Source organism: Rhinoderma darwinii, chromosome 9 (genome assembly GCF_050947455.1).
Source record: "Rhinoderma darwinii isolate aRhiDar2 chromosome 9, aRhiDar2.hap1, whole genome shotgun sequence".
Lineage (NCBI taxonomy): Eukaryota > Metazoa > Chordata > Amphibia > Anura > Rhinodermatidae > Rhinoderma > Rhinoderma darwinii.
Genome location: NC_134695.1, coordinates 44,851,928 through 44,877,209, shown reverse-complemented (window position 1 = coordinate 44,877,209; position 25,282 = coordinate 44,851,928). Strand labels below are relative to the sequence as shown.

At 43.4% G+C, this 25,282-nt stretch overlaps 1 protein-coding gene across 6 annotated transcripts in view; it reads right to left on the bottom strand.

The window, feature by feature from the left end:
* PHRF1 (PHD and ring finger domains 1) overlaps nucleotides 1-24,756 on the bottom strand; it is a 73,196-nt gene extending 48,440 nt beyond the window's left edge. For 2 of the 6 annotated variants that reach the window (XM_075837580.1, XM_075837584.1), the window contains exons 1-3: nucleotides 14,902-15,006; nucleotides 3,594-3,711; nucleotides 1,424-1,510 (exon numbers count right to left, since the gene is read on the bottom strand). In XM_075837580.1, the coding sequence (XP_075693695.1) occupies nucleotides 1,424-1,510; nucleotides 3,594-3,687 (181 nt within the window). In that variant the 5' untranslated portion in view covers nucleotides 3,688-3,711; nucleotides 14,902-15,006. Of the gene's footprint in view, nucleotides 1-1,423; nucleotides 1,511-3,555; nucleotides 3,712-14,901; nucleotides 15,021-24,606; nucleotides 24,704-24,730 lie in introns of those variants that run through there. The other 4 variants (XM_075837583.1, XM_075837582.1, XM_075837581.1 and 1 more) reach the window with 4 other exon arrangements.
* Nucleotides 24,757-25,282: the final 526 nt, after the last annotated feature.

Below are 25,282 nucleotides of genomic sequence, written 5' to 3'. Positions count from 1 at the left end.
CTTCTTTGCAGAATCCTGTTGTATGATATGGTTAGTGTATTATTATACATAATACAGTCAATGTCATGATTATTGCATGTTATAAAAGAAAAAGGTAAAGCAATGCCCACAGGGAAAGTAGGCACAGTGTAGCTACCATATAACACCCCTGATTATACTAAATTAGTGATGACATTATGAATGACTGGTCAGGCTAATGTTTGGTCAGTAAATACAAGAAGGCACAGAGAAATGAAAGACACAGGTAGTGGCTGTCATTTACACATCTTCTTTGCACTTCTATGGGAGTTATGAAAACAGCCGAGCTCGTTTGCTCAGCTGTTTCTGTAATTCCCATAGAATAGAATGAACAGAGCCGCGCACATGCGCAGCTACCTCTACATTAATTCTGCGCCTTGATGTGGCAGCCGTTGGCCACCTCACCAGGCAGGATGGGGTTCGTTCTCGACATACAGTAATGCGGGATCCAGAGGTGGTACCCACATCTATCAGACATTATGGCATATCCGTTAAGTGATGAGAATACCCCATTGAGTAACACATTCTTTGACCAATTACTGAACCAAGTGCTTAAAGGGTTTTCCTAAAGTAACGTACATAAACCTTAGGCTCTGATCACATCTGAATAAGCGCCTCCATCTCGGAGCCTGTCAGATTTGACAGGAATATAGAGTTGCATCCATCGCTATTCTTCCCGTCAAAACGATGGACGCCACATTGGAACCCAACGGACCCCGGGTCTGTTGGACCCCATGTATCCATTGTCTGACGGATCTGGCACTGCACTATGCTTTTCATTAGAAGTGGAATCCACAATGCAGATGTGAACAAAGCCTTATTGACTGTAGAATACAAAAACATCTTTAACTTTTATAATACACTGTTTGTTTCAATTACGCACCCTATTTTTTAATAACTGCGTGCTTTGGCTGAAAACTTTCCTAATCATGTTCAATTGACACAGATGGTTGGTCCTTTACAAGAGAGAGCTCTGTTAAACTATAAGGGATTGTGCAATTTGGTCAAACGCTTTAATTTTCAGTTTTCAAAATGGTAAGAAGCTTCCTAAAGCGATGTGAATGAATGACCATGTTATACATAGCTGTGCAAAGTCTGCCAATGCGAGAGCTGCACTCTCTCCCTCTCTCAAATGACTGATAGATTGGGGTTCTGAGTGGGGGGGGGGGGGGGCTCCCGCTTAGACATCCACATGCCCAAATAGGGCAAATGGAAAAGGATTATTTAAATGGTGCAACCCCTTTAACAGCCCATGCACCTGGACATGATCAGGACGAGTTTTCATAAATTTTCATTATACAATGACTAAGCTTTAGTAACATAAAACCCTCCAAAAAGGATGGCCTGTGTGTTGAACAAGAAATAGAAGCAAAAAAGAACACTTGATTATATTGTTTATACTCACCAGACCCGTCTTCCTCCTCACCATCTTCTTCATCCATATCCTCCTCCTCCTCTTCGCTCCCTGATCCATCAGACTCCCCAACATCCTCTGAAACCACAAAAATGCCAGCATTAGTTAAAACTAAGCAATGGTTAAGTAAACACTGTCTTACAACAGATAGGTGAAGGGTGTGGTAGAACATCGTATATGTCAGCAGCATTCCAAAACAAAAAAAATCTCTTCAGCTTGGGGGGAAAACTGGACGTTCAGCTTTTGCCCAGAGGGTCACTTTAAGACTGAGGCTATGCAGCAGTGTCATGTGATGGACTCGGACACTGAAACAAAGTAACATGTAAAGCTATGTTCACACATAGCGGAATTGCTGCAGATTTTCAGTCCGTATTTGAACCGTAAAATCTGCAGCATATTACTGTGTCAGTAACAAATCCCATCCTTACGCTGTGGAAGATTTCAGTGCAGAAATTGACCTGTGGTGCAGATCTTTTAATCTGCAACATGTCAATTTATGCTGCGGAACAGTTCAGTGTTTGTTGCGAATTTTCCCCATTTAGTTAATTTAAGAAATAAACATTCGCAACAAACTCCAAATGCTGCGATTTTTGCTGCTAAAATATAGGAAAGTAAAAAAAGCTTAATTTCCAGTTTAAAATAAACCATACTCACCTCCCCAAAGCGATGCCTCACTCCTTCCATCTGGTCTCTGTGATGGCAGCTTTCTGGGATGACGTTGTAGCAGTCACATGGGATGCAGCATCATCCCAGGAGGCCTGCTCAACACAGACTATAAAGGAGGATTAGAGGAGGATACCAATAGGATCATTGGACTGAATTTGTGAACTTATTTGAGTCATCTGAGTGGCTAAGTATGCTTTTATTTTTGTATGATTGTAAAAGAGCTTTTTAGGACAGACTTTTAACTCTTAACTACGCCAGCTCCGACCCCTTTTTGAAAACAAGTGTGCGTAACACAATTGTACACACATATAATTGTTGAGAACGTTTATATTTGCATATCTACTCAACACAGACTAGAAGTAGGGAGCAGGGATGTGTCGCTATGGTAACACTAGGGAAGGAGAGTATGGGCTTTTTTTCCCTTTTAATTCCTTTATCTCCACAGAGGCAAATCCAGCCGAAAATTTGCACCAAATCAAACACGATTTGGTGCGTACTTTCGGCCAACATTCTGTGCGGTATCTGGGTCTCACTTTCAAATCGGACCCATGTGAACATAGCCTGACTATGCATTCTCCTTGTATGCAAGTCTAGTGGGCAAGGGGGCTAGAACTGATGGCCAAAAAACAAATCTTGAGTTTTTCCCAGAATTAGAGCGGACAGGAATCTCTGGGATTATAGATATAAAGCTAGATGATAAGAACACTGTAGCTGCTCAGACTTTATAATTTATTTCCTGCATCAAGCTGGCCCCAACAGAAGTCTAGAATTACGGCCCCCTAGATAGTATTGTTTACTTAGGCCTCATGCACACTAACGTATTTTATTCCTCCCGTAAATACGGGTCCTTGGTCACACGTATTCGACCCGTATTGCTGCAGCGGTCACATGGGCTGAAACGTCATCCCGGGAGGCCGGACTGGAGGAAGAAGCAGGGAGTTCTGGGTAAGTATGAACTTCTATTTTTTTTACAGGTTGCTGTATATTGTGATCGGTAGTTACTGTCCAGGGTGCTGAAACAGTTACTGCCAATCGTTTAACTCTTTCAGCACCCTGGACAGTGACTATCCCCTGACGTCGCCTGCCCGTGCCGTAATTACGACCTGAAATAGGACATGTTCTATATTTTTCAACGGCACGGGCACCTTCCCGTAAGCATACGGGGAGGTACCCGTGGCCAATAGAAGTCTATGGGCCCCTAATTACGGGCATTTTTACGTTTGTGTGCATGGGGCCTACAGTGTGTACCTGAATGAGATGTTTACATATGGAACTCCTTTTGAATTAACTTTATTTAAAATACACCTGCGATCTACACACCAATGGCAGCCATATGTAGGCCAAACTGGTGTGACCTGCCTGACAGTGAATTCACCAAGAACAAAAAAAAGAAACAGATGTCACAGATTTTCGTAGTAAACCAAGACTACATTATCATGAGTAATCAATCAGCTCACAAAATATCTGCCTCTTGGTGGTGGAATCCATGCATTACCATCATCACTGGCTAGAAATGGCCCTTGTCGTCGGCTTTTCCCCTGTGTGGTGTTCCTGTTGATCAGTTGGTCCTGATTCTCTTCATCATCCATTGTTATGCATCAGAAAAACATCCCCTGTAAAAGAGCAGAGCAGTCAATATCAGAAGGTGGTAATTTCTGCTTCTACGACATGCGGTTTACACTAGAACTATTAGTGATGGAATATCACTAGGATGTGCCATCACTCGATCCTGAGACAGAATGGGTCTATTTTTCCCCGCACAGTGAATGGGACCGGCTGCAGTTACCTGCATTGACAAGGAACTGGGCGCGCCGTTGTGCAGGGAAAACATAGTAGGGGATGCATCGCTAAATCAGAAATGCAACTGCTTCATTCTCAGGATCGAGAGATGGCATATCCTAGCATCACGCCATCACTTTATAAGATGCGAATAACCCTTTAAAAGGTTGGTATTAAAATGAATCTATCATCAGACAGTTTAGCCCAATTAGCCTTGTTCATAGTGAGGACATATAAAAATATTAATCATTTACAAAATCAATTTACAAAGGAGCACAAACATATTGAATATCATGATAGTTACGTATGTTGCACGTTTCAGACATCCCATATTATTTACAGAGAACCTGGGACCTTGTTTTCTCCCATGAAATAAATATAGAGGAGCATATAGGTACTGTATTTCCATTTTATTAGGGTGTGTTCACATCAGCGTCGGGTTCCATTGATGGGTTCTATCAGAGGAACCCATCAACAGAAAGGCAAACGGAAACTACAGCTTGCATTTGCATTAACATTGATATATATGGCAATGCTTCCGTTGCTAATGGTTTCCGTTCTTTTGATGAAATCAATAGCGGTCGACTTTCCGAAAAAAAGCTGATCAGAAAGTAAGAGGCTCACCAATCACCCGAGCGCTTCTGCTGCTTCGTTTTAGCGATTGGTGGGGTTTCAGTGCTCAGACTCCCAGCGATCAAAACTTTTGCCACTATGACAAGGCAGAAGTTTGTTGAAAGTTTAGTATCGTGATTGTATAATGCACCTTGTGTAAGATTGGATATAGAAGTAGAACATTTTCGGTATACTTCAGATTTGGTCTGTGAAGCAAAAGAATCAAGTTCAAATAAGCAGGTTGTTACTTACAGCAAATCTTCAGTGAACCCCTGTAAAATCGCTTAGGGTATGTGCACACGATGAGAGGCTTTTACGTCTGAAAAGACAGACTGTTTTCAGGAGAAAACAGCTGCCTCGTTTCAGACGTAATTGCTCCTCCTCGCATTTTGCAAGGCTTCTCTGACAGCCGTAAATTTGGAGCTGTGCTTCATTGAGTTCAATGAAGAACGGCTCAAATTACGTCTGAAAGAAGTGCCCTTCATATAATGTATATAAGTGTCCTGCACTTCTTTTGACGAGGCTGTATTTTTACGCGTCGTAGTTTGACAGCTGTCAAACGACGACGCGTAAATAACAGGTCGTCTGCACAGTACGTCGGCAAACCCATTCAAATGAATGGGCAGATGTTTGCCGACGTATTGTAGCCCTATTTTCAGGCGTAAAACGAGGCATAATACGCCTCGTTTACGTCTGAAAATAGGTCGTGTGAACCCAGCCTTGGGCCTCATGCACACGACCGTAGCCGTGTGCACGGCCGTGATTTTAGGGTCGGCCGGCTGCGGACTGTCAGCCGCGGGCCGCCCACAAATCGCGGGACATGCATATGGCCGCCGTCATTGTTTTCAATGAGCCCGGACCGCAGAAGATGTCCGTAATAGGACATGCCCGTTCTTTCTGCGGTGCGGGTTCTCGGGCCATGCACGGACCGTAAAAACTACGGTCGTGTGCATGGCCCCATAGAAAAGAATGGGGCCGCAATTCTCCCGTGCATTTTCGGGGGAATTGCGGCCGCAAAAACACGTTTGTGTGCATGGGGCCTTAGGCTATACACCTCATTGTGTAAATTCAATGTTCTAATCTAGGATTTAACCCGTTAGTGACAGGCCCATAGTGTTTTTACATCGGTCACTAACGGGCCTTATTCCGATGCCATAGACTTTTTACGTCGCGGCATCGGAATAAGTAAACAGAGCAGGGAGCTGTCAAATCTCCCTGCTCTCAGCTGCCAGATGTAGCTGAGAGCTGGGGGCGTGCCTGGGGTGAGATCGATATTAGTATCGATCTCACCCGTTTAACCCCTCAGATGCGGTGCTCAATAGCGAGCACCGCATCTGAGTGGTTTTGGAGAGAGGGAGGGAGCTCCCTCTCTCTCCCACCGACACCCGGTGATACAATCGCCGAGTGTCTGTGTCTCCGATGGCAGCCGGGGGCCTAATAAAGGCCCCCAGGTCTGCCTGTAATGAATGCCTGCTATATCATGCCGCAGGCATGACCTAGCAGATGCCTGTCCGTTTTAAACGGACAGGCAGTAATACACTGCAATACAGAAGTATTGCAGTGTATTATAAATGCCATCGGACCGTCACATAGTGAAGTCCCCTAGTGGGACTAGTAAAAAAGTAAAAAAAAAAAAGTTGAATAAAGAGAATAAAAAAAAAAGTGAAAAAAAAAAAGAAAAACCCACTTTTTCCCCTTACAAAATGCTTTACTAATAAAAAACCAAATTAAAGTTAAAAAGTTACACATATTTGGTATCGCCGCGTCCGTAACGACCCCGACTATAAATCTATTACATTACTTAACCCGCACGGTGAACGCCGTAAAAAATTAAATAAAAAACTACAGAAAAAATAGCTGTTTTCTGTGAATCCTGACTTTAAAAAAATGTGATTAAAAAGTGATCAAAAAGTCGCATCTACTCCAAAATGGTACCAATAAAAACTACAAGTCACCCCGCAAAAAAAAAGCCCTCATACAATTGCATCGGCAGAACAATAAAAAAAACTTATGGCTCTTCAAATATGGAGACACAAAAAAAATAATTTTGAAAAAAAAGCGTTTTTACTGTGTAAAAGTAGTAAAACATACAAAAACGAAACAAATTTGGTATCGTTGCAATCGTTACAACCCGCTGAATAAAGTTATTGTGTTATTTATACCACACGGTTATTTATCCCCCCCACAAAAAAAAGTTAATAAAAGTTAATCAATAAATAATATGTCCCTCAAAATGGTGCTATTAAAAAATACAACTTGTCCCGCAAAAAACAAGACCTTATACAGCTATGTCGACGCAAAAATAAAAAAGTTATAGCTCTTGGAATGCGACGATGGAAAAACGTAAAAAATAGAGTGGTCATTAAGGGGTTAAAAAAAAATCAGTGCTCTATACAGTTTATTTGCTTCATTCACTTGTAGGCTGCGTACTCCATTCACTTCAATATGGGGCAGAGTAGGGGATGACTTGAATGACTGAATCCCTTTACTTCCTTCCTGCCTATGTCGGCTGCAGCAGCAGAGCGAGAGACCGAGCTAAAACAATAATATTAATATATTACCCAAACAGAGAATTGCAAGCGGAGCGTCTGTAGTGCTCTAGTGGGAACTTGCTAGTTAATAAAGCCCTAAAGCCCCACCAATTCAAACAGTGTGCAGGAGTGTGCTAACAAAGGAGAGGGGAAGGGGGAGGGATGGCAGGAGTAATGTCACCTAGCAGATTTTCAGACAGAGTGACCGGTGACTGGGTTGCTGCTCCACTGTAGGTGTAACATGGCAGACAATGCTAATAAATTTCTGTTAGTGAAATAGGGAGAGTGAGACATTTGTGGTAAAAACGACTTGAAGGCACACGAAGATCTGTAAGAACATTGACATTTTTTTTTTCTCCACTTGAGGCACACTTTAAGTATACTCTGAATTTCAACCCTTTTTCGCCCCATGACGTAATAGTCAGGGTATGTTCACACGCTTAGAAAAAACGTCTGAAAATACGGAGCTGTTTTCAAGGGAAAACTGCTCCTGATTTTCAGACGTTTTTCTCAGCGTTTTTTACGGCCGTTTTTGGAGCTGTTTTCATTAGTCTATGAGAGAACGGCTCCAAAAACTTCTTTTGACGAGCCGTCATTTTACGCGCCGTATTTTGACAGCGACGCGTAAAATGACAGCTCGTCTGCACAGAACATCGTAAGACCCATTGCAAGCAATGGGCAGATGTTTGCCGACTTATTGGAGCCGTCTTTTGAGGCGTAATTCGAGGCGTAAAATGCCTCAATTACGTCTGAAAAGAGGTCGTGTGCACATACCCTCACAGTTAGCAGGTCATTCCTGTGAACCACCATACTGGTAATGGTGCAGGCAGAGAAGCTGTGTCTTCGCATTCACCAGTGGGTCCCAAATATAACTTACTCCAATCCCAGACGTTTAAACCGTTAGATGCCGTCAATACCAACCACAGCACCTAATGAGTTTGACAGAGGAATGCGGCTCCCTCAACATGATCGTGGAGTGCGGATATGACGTCATGGCAGCCAGGGGCCTGACAAAGGCCCCAGAGGTTGCTGTGTGTATGTAACGCTGACAGGTATAATACATTACATATAATACATAGCATGGATTATAGAAGCGATTATAGGATCGCATTTTAAAACCCATCGCGGGACAATTATAAAAATACACTATATGGACAAAAGTATTGGGACAGCTACACATTACACCTACAGCAGCTTTTACGAGATTTTGGAGAGTGCCTGTGGGAATTTTTGCCCATTTATCCAGAAAGTCATCTGTGAGGTCAGACATTGATGTTGGACGAGTGGGCCTGGCTCGCAATCTCGGTTCCAGTTCATTCCTAAGGTGTTGGATGGTGTTGAGGTCAGGGCTCTGTGCGGCCAGTCAAGTTCTTCCACACCACTCTCACCCAACCATGTGTTTATGGACCTTGCTTTGTGCACTGGGGCACAGTCATCGTGGAACAGAAAAGGACCTTCCCCAAAGTTGGAAGCTACAATTGTCCAAAATGTCTTGGCATGCTGAAGAATTAAGATATTTATTCATTGGAACTAAGGGGCCTAGAACCCCTGAAAAACAACTCCATAGTATAATCCCTCCTCCACCAAACTTTACAGTTGGCACAATGTAGTCAGGCAGGTAACATTCGCCTTGCATTCACCAGACCCAGACTCGTCCATCAGACTGCCAGATAGAGAAGCGTGATTCATTACTCCACAGAACACGTTTCCACTGCTCCAGTAATCCACTGCATTATTGATTTAGTAAAAAAAACGGATTGAAAACAACGGTAATGCAAACGGAAGCTATGGTTTTCCATTTGCCTTTCCGTTGATGGGTTCCTCCGATGGAAAGGTCTGTGAACCCATCAACGGAAACCGAACACCGATGTGAACAGTCCCTTAGGGTATGTTCACACGTAGTGACCAAAAACGTCTGAAAATACGGAGCTGTCTTCAGGCGAAAACAGCTCCTGATTTTCAGACGTTTTTTTTAACAACTCGTGTTTTTCGCTGCGTTTTTTACGGCCATTTTTGGAGCAGTTTTTCAATGGAGTCAATGAAAAACGCCTCCAAAAACGTCCCAAGAAGTGTCCTGCACTTCTTTTGAGGAGCCGTCATTTTACGCGCCATATTTTGACAGCGACGCGTAAAATAAAGACTCGTGGGAACAGAACATCGTAATTCCCATTGCAGGCAATGGGCAGATGTTTGTAGGCGCATTAGGGGCGTTTTTTCAGGCGTAATTCGAGGCGTAAAACGCCTGAATTACGTCTAAAAACACTGCATGTGACTATACCCTAAGACTGTCATGTCTGATACTGTCTGCTAAGACAATGTACAATGCACTCGGAAAGTTCAGACCTTTTCAATTTCTTCATATTTTGTTATGTTATGTTGTGGCTTTGTACTAAAATAAAAATTCAAGTTTTCCCCCACATCATCCTGCACTCATTACCCCACAATGACAAAGTGAAAACAGAATGTTAGTAATCTTTGCTAATTTATTGAAAAGGAAAAACTAAAATATTGTATTGACATAAGTATTCAGACCCTTTAGGCTATGTTCACACGGAGTATTTTGGGGGAGGAATATCTGCCTCAAAATTCCGTTTGGAACTTTGAGGCAGATATTCCTCTCCCTGCACGCCGATTTTCGCGGCGATTATCGCGCCGTTTTTCGCCCGCGGCCATTGAGCGCCGCGGGCATAAAACAGCGAGAAATACGCTTTCTCCTGCCTCCCATTGAAGTCAATGGGAGGTCGGAGGCGGAAGCGCCCGAAGATAGGGCATGTCGCTTCTTTTTCCCGCGATTTCAATGGGAGGCGTTCTCGGGCCGTTTTTGCCGAGTTTTGCGACGCGGTTTCCGCGTCAAAAAACTCTGCAAAATACCCCGTGTGAACATAGCCTAACTCAGTACTTAGTTGAAGCACCATTGGCAGCGATAACAGCCCCCAGTCTTCTTGGGTATGATGCCACAAGGTTTACACACCTGGATTTAGGGATTTTCTGCCATTCTTCTCTGCAGATCCTCTCCTGCTCTGTCAGGTTGGATGGGCACCGTAAGTGGACAGCCATTTTCAGGTCTCTCCCGAGATGTTCGATTGAGATCAAGTCAGGGCTCTGTCTGGGCCACTCAAGGACATTCATAGAGTTGTCCCTAAGCCACTCCTGTGTTGTCTTGGCTGTGTGCTTAGGGTCATTGTCTTGTTGGAAGGTGAACCTTCAGCCTAGTTCTAGGTCCAGAGCACTCTGGATCAGGTTTTCATTAGGAATATCTCTGTACTTTGCTCTATTCGGCTTGCCCTCAACCCTGACAAGTCTCCCTGTCCCAGCCGCTAAAACACTCCCCCGCAGCATGATGCTGCCACCACCATGCTTCACTGTAGGGATGGCATCGGTCAGGTAATGAGCAGTTCCTGTTTTCCTCCAGACATGACATTTAGGCCTTTTTTTAACACGTTTTTTTTCGGCATTGCAGTTCTGGTTGACATCCGTGTATGGTTCGCGTCTGCATTTTTTATGCGCGTATGTCATCCGTATCGCACACGTTTTTTACGTCAGCAAAAAAAAACTGAAGGTGTTTTTCTTTTTCTCATTTCTTTAGCAACTGTTGCGTGAATCACGGACAGCACACGGATGTGCGTCCGTGTGCTGTTCGGGATTTTCACGCACCCATTGACTTCAATGGGTGCGTGATGCACAAAAAACGCACAAGAATAGGACATGCAGTGAGTTTCACACAGCGGACACACGCTGCGTGGAAAACACTGAATGTCTGAATGACCCCATTGAATTGCATAGGTCCGTGTGACGTCCGTTGTTTTAACGCGCATAACACGGACGTGAAATACGCTCATGTGAATAAGGCCTTAGAATTGAGGCCCAAAAGTTCAATCTTTGTTTCATCAGACCACAGAATCTTGTTCCTCAGAGTCTGAGAGTCCTTTGGCTGGGTTCACACGAGCACATTAACGTCCGAAATTGACGGACGTATTTCAGCCGCAAGTACCAGATCGAACACAGTGCAGGGAGCCGGGCTCCTAGCATCATACTTATGTACGATGCTAGGAGTCTCTGCCTCTCTGCAGGACAACTGTCCCGTACTGTAATCATGTTTTCAGTACGGGACAGTAGTTCCACGGAGAGGCAGGGACTCCTAGCATTGTACATAACTATGATGCTAGGAGCCCGGCTCCCTGCACTGAGTTCGGTCCGGGACTTCCGCCCGAAATACGTCCGTCCATTACGGACGTTAATGTGCTCGTGTGAACCCAGCCTCTAGGTGCTTTTTTTTTGTGTGCAAACTCAAGGCAGGCTTTCATGTGTTCTTTACTGAGGGGAGGCTTCTTTCAGGCCACTCTGCCAAAAAGCCCAGATTGAAGGAGTGCTGCAGTGATGGTTGACCTTCTGGAAGTTTCTCCCATCTGCACACAGGATCATTGGGTTCTCGGTCACCTCTCTTACCAAGGCCCTTCTCCCCAATTACATAGTTTGGTGGGGCGGCTAGCTGTAGGAAGAGTCCTGGTTGTTCCAAACTTTTTCCATTTAATAATTATGGAGGTCACGGTGCTCTTGGGAACTTTCAGTGCGGCAGAAATGTTTTTGTACCCTTCTCCAGATCTATGCCTCCACACAATCCTGTCTCTGAGCTCTACAGGTATTTCTTTCCTCCTCATGGCTTGGTTTTTGCTCTGATATGCATTGTCAGCTGTGAGACCGTATATAGACAGGGGTGTGTCTTTCCAAATCAAGTCCAATCAAATGAATTTACCACAGGTGTACTCCAATAAATGTGTAGGAACATTTCAAACATGATCTAGAGAAACGGGAGGCCCCCAGAGATAAATTTTAAGTGTCACAGCAAAGAGTTGGAATACTTATGTCCGTGAAAAAGTTGCGTTTTTCATTTGTAATACATCTGCAAAAATTTCTAAAATTCTGTTTTCACTTTATCATTATGGGGGTATTGAGTGCAGAATGATGGGGAAAAACTTGAATATTTTTTTTTAATTTAGCACAAGGCCTCAATATAAAAAATGAAAGGGTGTGAAGTCTTTCCGAATGCACCGTATCTAATTCTATTGAGTGGTGTAGCTACAGGGGGTCATAGTCTTATAGATATAATGTATCCGAGATATATTATTAGATTTTTTTTATGGTGGGGGGGGCATATGTCTTGGGGCCCTGATCTTTTAAGACCCTAGAAACACCCATGGTGGCAGGGCGCATTATCCTGCTGAAAGAGGCCGCTGAAATAAAGGAATATCATTGCTCTAATGCGGTGTACTTGGCCTGCAACAATGTTTAGGTAGGTGGTACGTGTCAAAGGAAGGTATTGCATATCGGAAACACCCCACAAGACCTGAGGATTTGAGGATGCCCTGAACAGTCTTCATATATCACAATTTGGCCCTTGTCAAGAGTCACTTAGATTATTAAACTTGCCTATTTTTCCTGCATCCAACACAAGAACTGACTGTCCACTTGCTGTCTAATATATCCCACCCCTTGACAGGTGTCATTGTAACAATATAATCAATGTTATCCACCGTCAGTGGTTTAACCCCTTAATGCTTGTGCCCGTGCAATCACAGCAGGAGCCTGGCTGTGATTGACATCCGGCCTACTGTTGTAATAGCTGGGATCGATGAAACCTTTGATCCCAGTCGTTTAACCCCTTTGATACTGCAGTCAAGAGCAACAGCAGCATCAAAGGAGCTTGACAGAGGGAGAGTGTTCCCTCTGTCTGCCTGCCCATTGGTGTCTCGCAACGCAATCGCGGAGTGCCAATGGGCTCCCAAGGCAACCAGGGGCCTAATGGTCTACCGTCGGTCTGCAGTGTACCACTCACAGGCAATAATACTTTAAATAGCAGTTATCAATACATATTATATATACATTTACATATTCTGCACGCGCCCTATAATGCATTTTTTATTTTACTTTTTCTACTTTTTTTTAAATTAGATATATTTAGTTAATTATTTATTTTTGTGGTTAAAACACGTCATCTTATCCCCGTGATAGGTCGTCTTTAAAGTTGTCCGGAATTTTAAAAAAAATTGCCTAAGAGAATTTAATAAAATAAAAAAAGATAAAAAAAAAAAAAATCAATACTCACCTGTTCAATCCACCAACGATCCGGTGGTCCGGTCCCCGCCAGTCTTTGTTGACTTGTCCTGCGGTGAGAACCTGCCATTTATGAAAGTGAATCACCGGCCACAGCGTTCTTGTGCCTTCCATGCTAGCACCGACTAGACCAGCGATTAGCTGCAACAGTCACGTACATGAATGGCATGTAATCACTGCAGGAAAAGTCGATAAAGACTAGCGAGGACCACTGGCGTGGTGGAGGATTGAACAGGTGAGTATTGTTTTGTTTATGAACTTTTCTGCTCTTTTTTAATCCCAGACAATGTTATTGCGGATGTTGTTTATACAAAGAGACATATGGATTAAAACACCGAATTATATGTGTGTTCATCTGTAGTGTATTAGATAAACTTTAATATTACAGGGCCACACGTTGTAATGACTTAAATAGAATCACAGCTGCTGAACATGACATTAATATATTAGTGCTGCCTCATATATACGGTGTGTAGATCTGGCATTCTATATCACACATATTGTACATGCAGTTAAGACCAAGTATACAATCCACATAGCACATGTCACACAGTATGAAAAATAATATCCTAATATACATTATATTACAACATGGCCCAGACATAAGGGGGAAGAGCTTCATTTATATTCTGTCCTTGGACATCTAAGACGTGTATAGATCACTATGGATACAACCAATGACCATGGATAAAATCTAAGTAAAGTAAGACATAGACATAGACATAAGATAATTATCTGACAAGACAAACAATTCTGACTATTTGCTGACAGTCTGGCAATTTATCACAACCCTGACTGATGATAATTTGCCATGTCATCAGATTGTGGCTGATCAGATTATAATACGTTCAGGGTTAGTCATTTTATTATTATTATTTTTATCTATCTATCTAGTCTATGGCCATATGTCACAGAGAGACCAGACATATACAAGTAGGGTTGGTTTAAAGCAGATCTGTCATTTTAATATGCTGCCCTATATAAAGGCAGGATATTACAGAAACAGGTGCATACTCCTAGTAGCCAAAACTTCACAAAAATATTTTGTGCCGATTGGCTAATCGGAGCGCTGAGAGAATACAGCAGATGCATATTTATAAGTTCACTGTATTGATGGGGGGGGGGGGGAGTGATCATCCCCCCCCCTCTCTGCGGTGACTGACAGGCTACTTTGCATGCACTAATTATACACAGCAGCCTGTCCAGCGCTGACCTGAGAGCCACGGGAAGACTTACTGCGAGGCCAATTTTACACAAATGTATTTTGGGCAAAATTTAGCATCGGTATTTGAAAGCCAAATCTAGGAGAGTATCACGAACAGTGAAAAGTATAACGGAAAGATATAACGGATAGTCTCCTCTTCCATGTTTTGGACACTTCGGTTTTTTTTTTGCAAATACTGATGCAAAATACTGACCAAAAAGGGTTAAAGTAGCCTAACAAGGCCTTATGTCAAGGTCAGTGTCTGCAGAGCGTAGAAGTCCCTGGGTACCTGCTGGGACCTATAGTACCACAACAATAACACAGTTATAGCTTATCTAAGCTTCACTAGGAAGGACACTATACCAAGATAACCTATAACTCAATGTCAGAGATGAGGCCAGAATAAAAACGTGTCTGTGACGTCACCAGTGTTATTCTTATGTAAGGGTGGCTGGTAGATCCACCACGGACAGTGATAAGAACAGTGACGTCACAACACTGGGCGCAGTTACCAAACACGTCAAGCTGTAGGCGTCTTTTACGTTTCATATTACAACGTCACTCACCCTCCCGGGTCTGCTCACCGCATAATTCGTGTGATCGGCCCTACACTGGCAATCAGCGTCCGGAAGCCAGCAACACAAGGAGATCTCCTTCCGGGTCACAACTGTGGGTGGTGACGTCAGGTTGGCAGTAGGGACCGCCTTGACGTGATTTCATGGCGTTTGGTGAGATTCCATAGTTGCCATGGAGACTGGGAGGGTAGAGGAGGAATCTGTCACGTCTGGATTGTAGACCGGGGGTGTGGGGGCTGCAGAGCGCATGTATCAGCAGATAGTAACCCGCACATCACCACTAATGTATTGTCACTGTTATATATGTATATACATGTACACACTAGGGACTGAGCTGTAGCGCGCTGATCACCATGGATACAGCTGTGTCATATTAAGAAGGGAAGCTGTTCAGATGGAGCAGACTTGTATATAATTCTCCAATGCGGTAACTATATATGCTGTTAATTCTGTACACTTCTCTACTTACAGCTTAGTGTACAAAGACTAGAAAATATACTTTGTATATTAAGTATATACGTGATCAATTGTGCTTTATAGAAACTTAAAGGGGTTTTCTCATTTCAACATCTGTTAAGGCATATGGATGTCATAGAAGGGGTTACCCTGCTAGGAAAGATGCTAAAAAAAAACAGCAGCTCTTGCTCTGATGAAACCAGTCCATCCAGACACATTACTACATTTCCCCTAAAGCTGTCACTGCAAGTGAAATAAGTAGCCAATGACACGTTTTCCCAGCAAAATCAGGAGCCGGACCCGCATATTAAATGTTTGTCTCTGATGAGGCAACCCCTTTAAAGGGTTTGTTCTAACTAGGCAACCCATTCTCTAAAGAAAGACGCCCGCTAATGTTGGTCCATCTAAACCGCCGACGATCACCTAATTGTATGCTTGTCCTGGTCGCAGCTTACTTCTCTTATCACCCTTAGGGTATGTGCACACGACAACGCCAAATACGTCTGAAATTACGGAGCTGTTTTCAGGAGAAAACAGCTCCAGAATTTCAGACGTTTTCACAAGTGCACGCATTTTTCGCAGCGTCTTTTACGGACGTAATTGGAGCTGGTTTTCATTGGAGTCAATGAAAAACGGCTCCAATTATGTCCCAAGAAGTGTCCTGCACTTCTTTTGACGAGGCTGTAATTTTACGTGCCGTCTTTTGACAACGACGCGTAAAATGACAGCTCTTCGGCACAGTACATCGTAAAGCCCATTGCAAGCAATGGGCAGATGTTTACAGACGTATTGGAGCCGTCTTTTCAGGCGTAATTCGAGGCGTAAAACGCCTCCATTACGTCTGAAAAGAGGTTGTGTGCACATACCCTTACACTGGATGCTTATTTTTAGTACCTCAGCTTTTTAGTATCACACCTTTGTGACAGGGTTCCGCTGTTCTTGACGGAACCAATAGCGCATTCTACTGCGCTATTGATTCTGTCAAAGCGACGGAACCCTGTCACAAAGGTGACAAATGGAAACCATTAGCTAGGTTTCCGTCACAATTGAGTTCAATGGTGAAGGAAACGGAAGCTAAGGTTTCCGTTTGCCTTTCCGTTAAGGGGTTAACCCGACGGAAACCTCAGACGGAACCCCTCAGCGGAAAGGACCGGTGATGTGAACAGGCCCTTACATTACATGCCACTAATTCTGCACCTTGAGCCTATGGAGTAGTCATTTGTTTACTTTTTTGCATATCTGGTCTCAAGGATCCAGAGATTATACCTTGAACTATTTCTGTCACAGGAAGGCAGATTCTTATGTAAAGCAAAGCCTCCCTCTTAGGTCAGATTCTATTTAAATGTTGCATTTATTATATATTACTGGAGGTTTATAGGCATTTAATTGTACACTGGAATGCTAAAAATGTCACCTGTGTAAAAAAATCACCACGCAAGCTGTGTACGTGCTCTTTGTCACTGCTGCCACATACACACCCAGAGGACCAATTTCCTGATTCCATTGCGATGTTTCCACATAGCACTAAACATTTCACTTTACTGAAAAATAAATCATCAACTCTACATCCTCTACTAAAATACATCTGCCCAGCTATATACCTAGAAATCAACACTTCACACCTTCGCCAATGTTTGGAAATCAAAAGGCATAAGACAGCCACTTTTGCACTCTTGACATTGTACCATCCGCAGTAGAACCCATAAGTTTCAGCCATAGATGTCCCTTCAACAATATTCCTGCCACAGAGGTCCTCATAAGTCCCAGTCATAGATGTCTATGGGGGTATCCCGACTTTTCCCTGACAGCAGATGTCAGGGGAAAGAATGATTAGGCATATTGGATTACAATATCCAACCCTATTCTTTTTTCCCACAGATTAGCTTCTCCCAGGGGTGTCTGGCAGCCGCTTAGTTCTCTCTCCCAATTTAATACCCATGCACACCCTAAGTGAGTATTGTTTAGACAAAGCAGCATGGGGAAGAAAATACAGCCAGTCACATACCCATAGTGATATCTCTGCCAAGAGAGATCGTCAGACCCGACGCGCGTTTCGGCGGGATGCCTTCGCCCAGCTAGTAAAAGAAGTAAAAACGCCCAGATGTAACGAACACAATACACGCCCAGTTGTACTTTAGCAAGCCTCATTTACATAAATATAAAAATGGTCATAACTTGGCCAAAAATGCTCGTTTTTTTTAAAATAAAAACGTTACTGTAATCTACATTGCAGCGCCGATCTGCTGCAATAGGAGATAGGGGTTGCAAAATCTGGTGACTGAGCCTCTTTAACAAGCTTTTTGCCGACAGCTAACTTAAAGCGTACCTAACCATTCAGGTGACTTTTCAGAATAAGTTGTCATATGTGTGTACATAAGGAATAACACTATATCTGGCCATTATATGACTTGTATTCTGTATTATATTTTTTTTTAGCATTTTTTTTTTCCTCTGTAGGCTCTCCTAACTGCTATCATGTCTTCTATACACTGCACACATAGAAGAGGAGGAGGAGGTGATCTCTCTCTCTCTCTCTCTCCCCCTCTCTCCCCCTCTCTCCCCCTCTCTCCCCCTCTCTCTCCCTCTCTCTCTCCCTCTCTCTCTCCCTCTCTCTCTCCCTCTCTCTCTCCCTCTCCCTCTCTCTCTCCCTCTCTCTCTCCCTCTCTCTCTCCCTCTGCATGCTCAGTGGAAAATGTTGGTACTGTGATTGGATTTTGAAAACCTCATTCGCATGTATGGTACTGTAGTTTTTTGCACACTATTTCAGCATGGGGAATCCACACCGAAAATCCATAATAATAATTCTGCATCTTCTGAATGTAGCCTTCACAAGTGCGGGGTTGTGTGAAAAAGATAGTATGGGAAATCCGCATGTAAAAAACGGATGCGGTTTTGTGAAATTATGTAGTTTGCAATGATTTTTTGATGCGGTTCCTGACGACAAGATTTGTGACAGCGGTTTCTTAACTCCTTCCCGACATTTGTCATATGGATACGTCATGGAAAGCTAGTGCTTCCCGCATTTTGCTGTATCCATACGACAAATGGTGGACACCAGCTCAGCAGGTGCCACCATACCCGGGTGTCGGCTGCATCTTATAGCTGACACCCTGGGGTAATGACGAGGACCGAAGTTTGCACCGATTCCCCGCCATTAACCCCTTAAATGCAGTTGTCAAAAGCGATCGCTGCATTTAAGTTGCTTGCAGCTCATCGGAACCCCTGCAAAGGCAACCGGAGGCCTAATACTGGCCTTACAGTATGCCAAGCATGGAAGCCTTCCTGGACCTGCCCGGTGGCGGAGCCTGAAAGGCATCCGTAGCCGACAGCAAGATGGCGCCGGCTCAGGAGCTGAGCCGGCGTAATCAGCGGTAGATGTCAGCTGTATGTTACAGCTGACATCCACCTGTAATGGCAGGAACCGGAGCTAGCTCCGATGCCTGCCATTAACCCCTTAGATGCAGCGATACAAAGCGATCGCTGCATCTTAGTGGTTGCTTGCAGATCGCCACCCCTGCCATGCAATCAGGGCTGGCGACTGCTGCTATGGCAAAAATCCCCCTTTTTCCCTTATCAGTCCTTTTATTATTAATAAAAATATATAAACAAACAAATAAACTATACATAATTGGTATTGCCGCGTCCGTAACGGCCTGAACTACAAAATTATTTAGTTATTTATCCCGCACGGTGAACGCCGTAAAAGAAAATAATAATAAACCGTACCACAATCACAATTGTTTGGTCACTTCACATCCCAAAAAAATGGAATAAAAAGAGATCAAAAAGTCGCTTGTAGCTAAAAATGGTACTGATCGAAACTACAGTTCGTTACGCAAAAAAATAAGTCCTCGCACGGCTTTCTTGATGGAGAAATAAAAAAGTTCTGGCTCTTAGAATAAGGTAACACAAAAAGTGAATGATTTTTTACAAAAAGTATTTTATTGTGCAAACGCCATAAGACATAAAAAAAACCTATAAACATCTGGTATCGCCGTAATCGTATCGCCCCGCAGAATAAAGTGAATATGTCATTTATAGCGCACGGTGAACGCTGTAAAAGAAATAGAATAAAAAAACAATAGTAGAATTACTGTTTTTTAGTCACCGCGCCACTTAAAAATAGAATAAAAACTGATCAAAAAGCCGCATGCACCCCAAGAAAACTACAATGAATTCCTCAAGGGGTCTAGTTTCCAAAATGGGGTCACTTTTGGGGGGTTTCCACTGTTTTGGCACCACAAGACCTCTTCAAACCGGACATGGTACCTAATAAAAAAGAGCCCTCAAAATCCTCTAGGTGCTCCTTTGCTTCGGAGGCCGGTGCTTCAGTCCATTACCACCCGAGGGCCACATGTGGGATATTTCTCAAAACTGCAGAATCTGGGCAATAAGTATTGAGTTGCGTTTCTCTGGTAAAACCTTTTGTGTTATAAAAAAAAAAGGTATAAAAAGGATTTTCTGACAAAAAAAAGAAATATGTCAATTTCACCTCTACTTTGCTCTAAATTCTTGTGAAACACCTAAAGGGTTCATAAACTTTCTAAATGCTGTTGTGAATACTGATGGGTCTAGTTTCTAAAATGAGTTGTTTCATACGGGTTTCTAATATATGGGCTCCTCAAAGCAACTTCAGAACTGAACTGGAACCTAAAAAAATCAATAAATGAGGCAATACTTCGCTTCTTACATTATACTGATAATGAGCAGCGCCCACCTTGAGATGAACCCAGTTTTGACCGTTTGTATAAACGGAGACCCCTATTAGACCGTTTCAGTGCCCGGTTTTCCCAAGCATACACCCCCGAGAATTGTATTTCTATTGATGAGTCCTTGGTACATTTTAAAGGGAGGCTTCAATTCCGCGAGTACCTGCCGGGTAAGAGGGCAAGGTATGGTATGAAGATGTATAAGCTGTGCGAGAGTGCATCAGGGTATACCTAAAAATTTAGGATCTATGAAGGAAAGGACACCAGTATTCAGCCCCCAGAATGCCCCCCCTTACTGAAAGTTAATGCAAAAATTGGGTGAGATTTGGTGCACCCACTGCTGGACCAGGGTTACCACCTCTACCTGGAGAATTGTTATACCAGCGTCCCACTCTTCAACTGCCTCACTTCCAGTCCTGCGGCATGCGGCACTGCTAGAAGAAATCTGAGAGGCCTCCCTAAGACTCTGCTTGGGCAAACACTCAGAAGGGGCACATTCTAGCAGCAACATATTGTGTGTCAAGTACAAGACAAGAGAGAGGACCTTGTATTGACAACAATACATGGCCACACCAGTACCCATGTACCTGTACGAGGTACCAGTACAGAGACCCCCAAACCAGACTGCATCCTGGACTACAATAGGTACATGGGAGGGGTGGACTTGTCAGATCAAGTCCTGAAGCCCTACAGCGCCATGCGGTGTGCTATAAGAAGCTGGCCGGGCACATCATACAGATGGCATTGTACGTGCTACGTCGATGTGCAGGCCAGACGGGAACTTTCCTGGAATTTCAAGAGGTGGTTATCAAGAAACTAATTTTTAGGGACCAAGAAGGGGGGGCACCCAGTACTTCTGGAAGCAGGGCCACACGCATCGTACCAGGTCAACACTTTCCAGGAGAAGTTCCCCAAATTGGCAAGAAGGGAAAGAATCAAAAGAGGTGCAAAGTCTGCTATAAGAGGGGGATAAGGAAGGACACAATATATCAATGTGACGCGTGTCCCGAAAAACTAAGGCTCTGTATGAAAGAGTATTTTAAAATGTATCATACATCCCTTGATTTTTAATCTACCCCAGTTTTACTTAACCTGATGTACTCCACACAGCTTATCCCCCCTCGTCTTTCCCTTCTGAGCCCTGCTGTGTGCCCAGGCAGCTGATAACAGCCACATGTAGGGTATTGCCATACCCAGGAGAACCCACATTAGAGTTTATGGGTGTATGTCTCCGGTCAAAGTGCTCACTACACCTCTAGATGAATGCCTTAAGGGGTGTAGTTTTTAAAACGGGGTCACTTCTTGGGGGTTTCAACTGTACTGGTACCTCAGGGGCTTCTGTATACATGACTTCGCACCAGAAAATCCCCAGCAGGCCAAACGGTGGTCCTTTCCTTCTGAGCCCTACCATAGGCCAAAACGGCAGTTTATCATCACAAATGGGGTATTGCCGCACTCAGGAGAAATTGGGCAACAAAATGGGGTATTTTATTTCTTGTGAAAATAAGAAATTTTCAGCCAAAACTACATATTATTGAAAAAAAAATATTTTGTTTTAATTCCCAGCCCAATTCAAATAAGTTCTGTGAAAAAACTATGGGGTCAAAATGGTCACAACACCCATAAATGAATTCCTTGAGGGGTGTAGTTTCCAAAATGGGGTCACTTCTGGTGGGTTTCCATTGCTTTGCTTCCTCTGGGGCTCTGCAAATGCGAGATGGCACCCGAAAACCAATCCAGCAAAATCTGCACTCCAAAGAACACACAGCGCTCCGTCACTTCTGAGCCCTCCCATGGGCCCAAACGGCAGTTTATCGCCACAAATGGGGTATTGCTGCACTCAGCACAAATTGGGCAACAAAATTGAGTATTTTATTTCTTGTGAAAATAAGAAATATTGATGAAAAATTACATCTTATTGGAAAAAATGTCATTTTTTTAATTTCACAGCCCAATTCAAATACGTGCTATGTAAAAACTGTGGGTTCAAAATGGTAACAACAACCATAAATGAATTCCTTGAGGGGTGTAGTTTCCAAAATGGGGTCACTTTTGGGGGATTCCTACTGTTTTGGCACCTCAACACCTCTTCAAACCTGGCATGCTGCCTAAAATATATTCTAATAAAAAAGAGCCCTCAAAATGCACTAGGTGCTTCTTTGCTTCTGGGGCTTGTGTTTTAGTCCACGAGCGCAGTAGAGCCACATGTGGGACATTTCTAAAAACTGCAGAATCGGGACAATACATATTTAGTCGTGTTTCTCTGGTAAAACCTTCTGTGTTACAGAAAATAATTTAATACAATTGAAATTCAGCAAGAAAAATGAAATTTGCAAATTTCACCTCTAATTCCTGTGAAATGCCTAAAGGGTTAAATAAACTTTCTAAATGCTGTTTTGAATACTTTGAGGGATCTAGTTTTTAAAATGGGGTGTTTTATCGGGGTTTCTAATACATAGGCCCCCCAAAGCCACTTCGGAACCGAACAAGTACCATAGAAAAAAGGCTTTTGAAATTTTCTTAAAAATATGAGAAATTGCTGTTTATGTTCTAAGCCTTATAACGTCCAAGAAAAATAAAAGAATGTCCAAAAAATGATGTCAATCTAAAGTAGACATATGGGAAATGTGAACTAGTAACTATTTTGGGGGGGGGGGGGTCTAACCATCTGTTTTACAAGCAGATGCATTTAAATTCTGAAAAATGCTATTTTTTTATAAATTTTCTCTAAATTTTGCCATTTTTCACCAATAAACACTGAATATATATTCGTCCAAATTTTACCACTAACATAAAGCCCAATGTGTCACGAGAAAACAATCTCAGAATCGCTTGGATAGGTTTAAGCATTCCGACGTTATTACCACATAAAGTTTAATATGTCAGATTTGAAAAATGGGCTCTGAGCCTTAAGGCCCAAACTAGGCTGGGTCCCTAAGGCTGGGTTCACACGAGCACATTAACGTCCGTAATGGACGGACGTATTTCGGCCAGAAGTCTCGGACCGAACTCAGTGCAGGGAGCCGGGCTCCTAGCATCATAGTTATGTACGATGCTAGGAGTCCCTGCCTCTCTGCAGGACAACTGTCCCGTACTATAATCATGTTTTCAGTACGGGACAGTAGTGTCACGGAGAGGCAGGGACTCCTAGCATCGTACATAACTATGATGCTAGGAGCCCGGCTCCCTGCACTGAGTTCGGTCCAGGACTTCTGGCCGAAATACGTCCATCCATTACGGACGTTAATGTGCTCGTGTGAACCCAGCCTAAGGCTGGGTTCACACGACCTATTTTCAGACGTAAACGAGGAGTATTATGCCTCGTTTTACTTCTGAAAATAGGGCTACAATACGTCGGCAAACCTGCCCATTCATTTGAATGGGTTTGCCGACGTACTGTGCAGACGACCTGTCATTGTCGTCGTTTGACAGCTGTCAAATGACGACGCGTAAAATTACTGCCTCGGCAAAGAAGTGCAGGACACTTATATACATTATATGCAGGACACTTCTTTGCAACGTAATTTGAGCCGTTCTTCATTGAAGTCAATGAAGAGCAGCTCAAGATTTACGGGCGTCAAAGACGCCTCGCATAATGCGAGGAGGAGCATTTACGTCTGAAACGAGGCAGCTGTTTTCTCCTGAAAACAGTCTGTCTTTTCAGACGTAAAAGACAGTTCTCGTGTGCACATACCCTAAGGGGTTAAAGTGTAGCTTATCGTTTGACAAACTTCTGACATGTCATAGTGATGTCAGAAGTTTGGATTGGTGGAGGTCCGAGCACGGAGACCCCCACCAATCGCTAGAACGAAGCAGCTGAAGCGCTCGGGTCTGTTCGCCTTTTTCTGGAAATAAATGTATCGATGTATAGACTCAATAGAAAGTCTATGAGCCCATACTCCGATACATCGGCTTTCCGGAAAAAGCCGAACAGACAAGAAGCGGCTCTGCGTTCACACGAGCGCTTCAGCTGCTTCGTTCTAGCGATTGGTGGAGGTCTCCGTGCTCAGACCCCCACCAATACAAACTTGTGACATGTCACTATGACATCTCAGGAGCTTGTGAAACGTTTAGCTACACATTAAATGCATACTGTTATATATTAAACTCACAGGAGTGCAAACCTAGAACAGTAGACAGTCCCTCAAGAAACTTAATTCAAGGAATAATTGATCCCATTGATTTATATTGGAGTCCATCAGGTTCAAGTGTTTTTTTTTTATGGAAAGAATAGCTATTTTTGCTGTCAAAAACACTGGAACCCCATTATAAAAAGCACACCCCTTTTACCCATGTAAACCTGGCTGGTCATTTCTTAGGCAACCCCAGCACAACAGGCGCCATGTAATACTACATTTGTGTGGAAAAATGTGAGCGGCATCAAGCTCCCTGCTTCCAGGAACTGGACATGTGGAAATTAGCTGAGAAATGGTTTCAAAACGGAGGAAAATATACATTTTCCTTATAGCAACCAGAGTTCAGCTTTTATTTTTCCAGTGCAGCTTACAAAATTAAGCTGAGCTCTTCCTACCTTCCCTAGAGGGTCACTTCTCTTCTCTTATTTTATACATCAAGCCATAAATATCTTCATTGAGACCAATATTAGTCACATTGCTTATAGTTAAGTTTTAGTTTCCCGCGGTTTTAAGACCCACCTTTTCACATTAAACCACGCCCACCTACGTCAGCCAGCTACTGGGGTACGTGCGCATTGACACAGTATTCATGGCAAAACATTCCTAACCTCTGGTTTGGAAACTCCCACCTAACTGATGGGGGGTTCTATTTTCAGTATTCATAAAATGATACACGAAGAATGCATCGTGTGTGAAATTCAAAAGGCGCAGTGGCTACGCTTGTGTAAAACTAAGTTGTAGCTAGGTGCTGAGTCCTGCGTGGTGGATTCTTTAATCGATGTATTTTGAGATTAATCAGGTTCCACCTCTGGGTGGTGTGTCAGTTGGTACACTCCTTAATGTAAGACGTGCAGAATCGAACGCACCGCACCCCAACCAACAGGCAGGGAGTAGACCAAGCTAGTGTGACACGCCCCCTTTTATTTTCATTGGTTGATCTTTAGAATCAGGCGTGGAGATTCAGACCAATGCCGAAATCTGATTGGATAATCAACTCAGAAGCAGAAGGGCGGATGTATCTATTGCGGGTGGCAGGTGGTGTGGGCAGGGCTGGTCCAGCTGTAACTTACA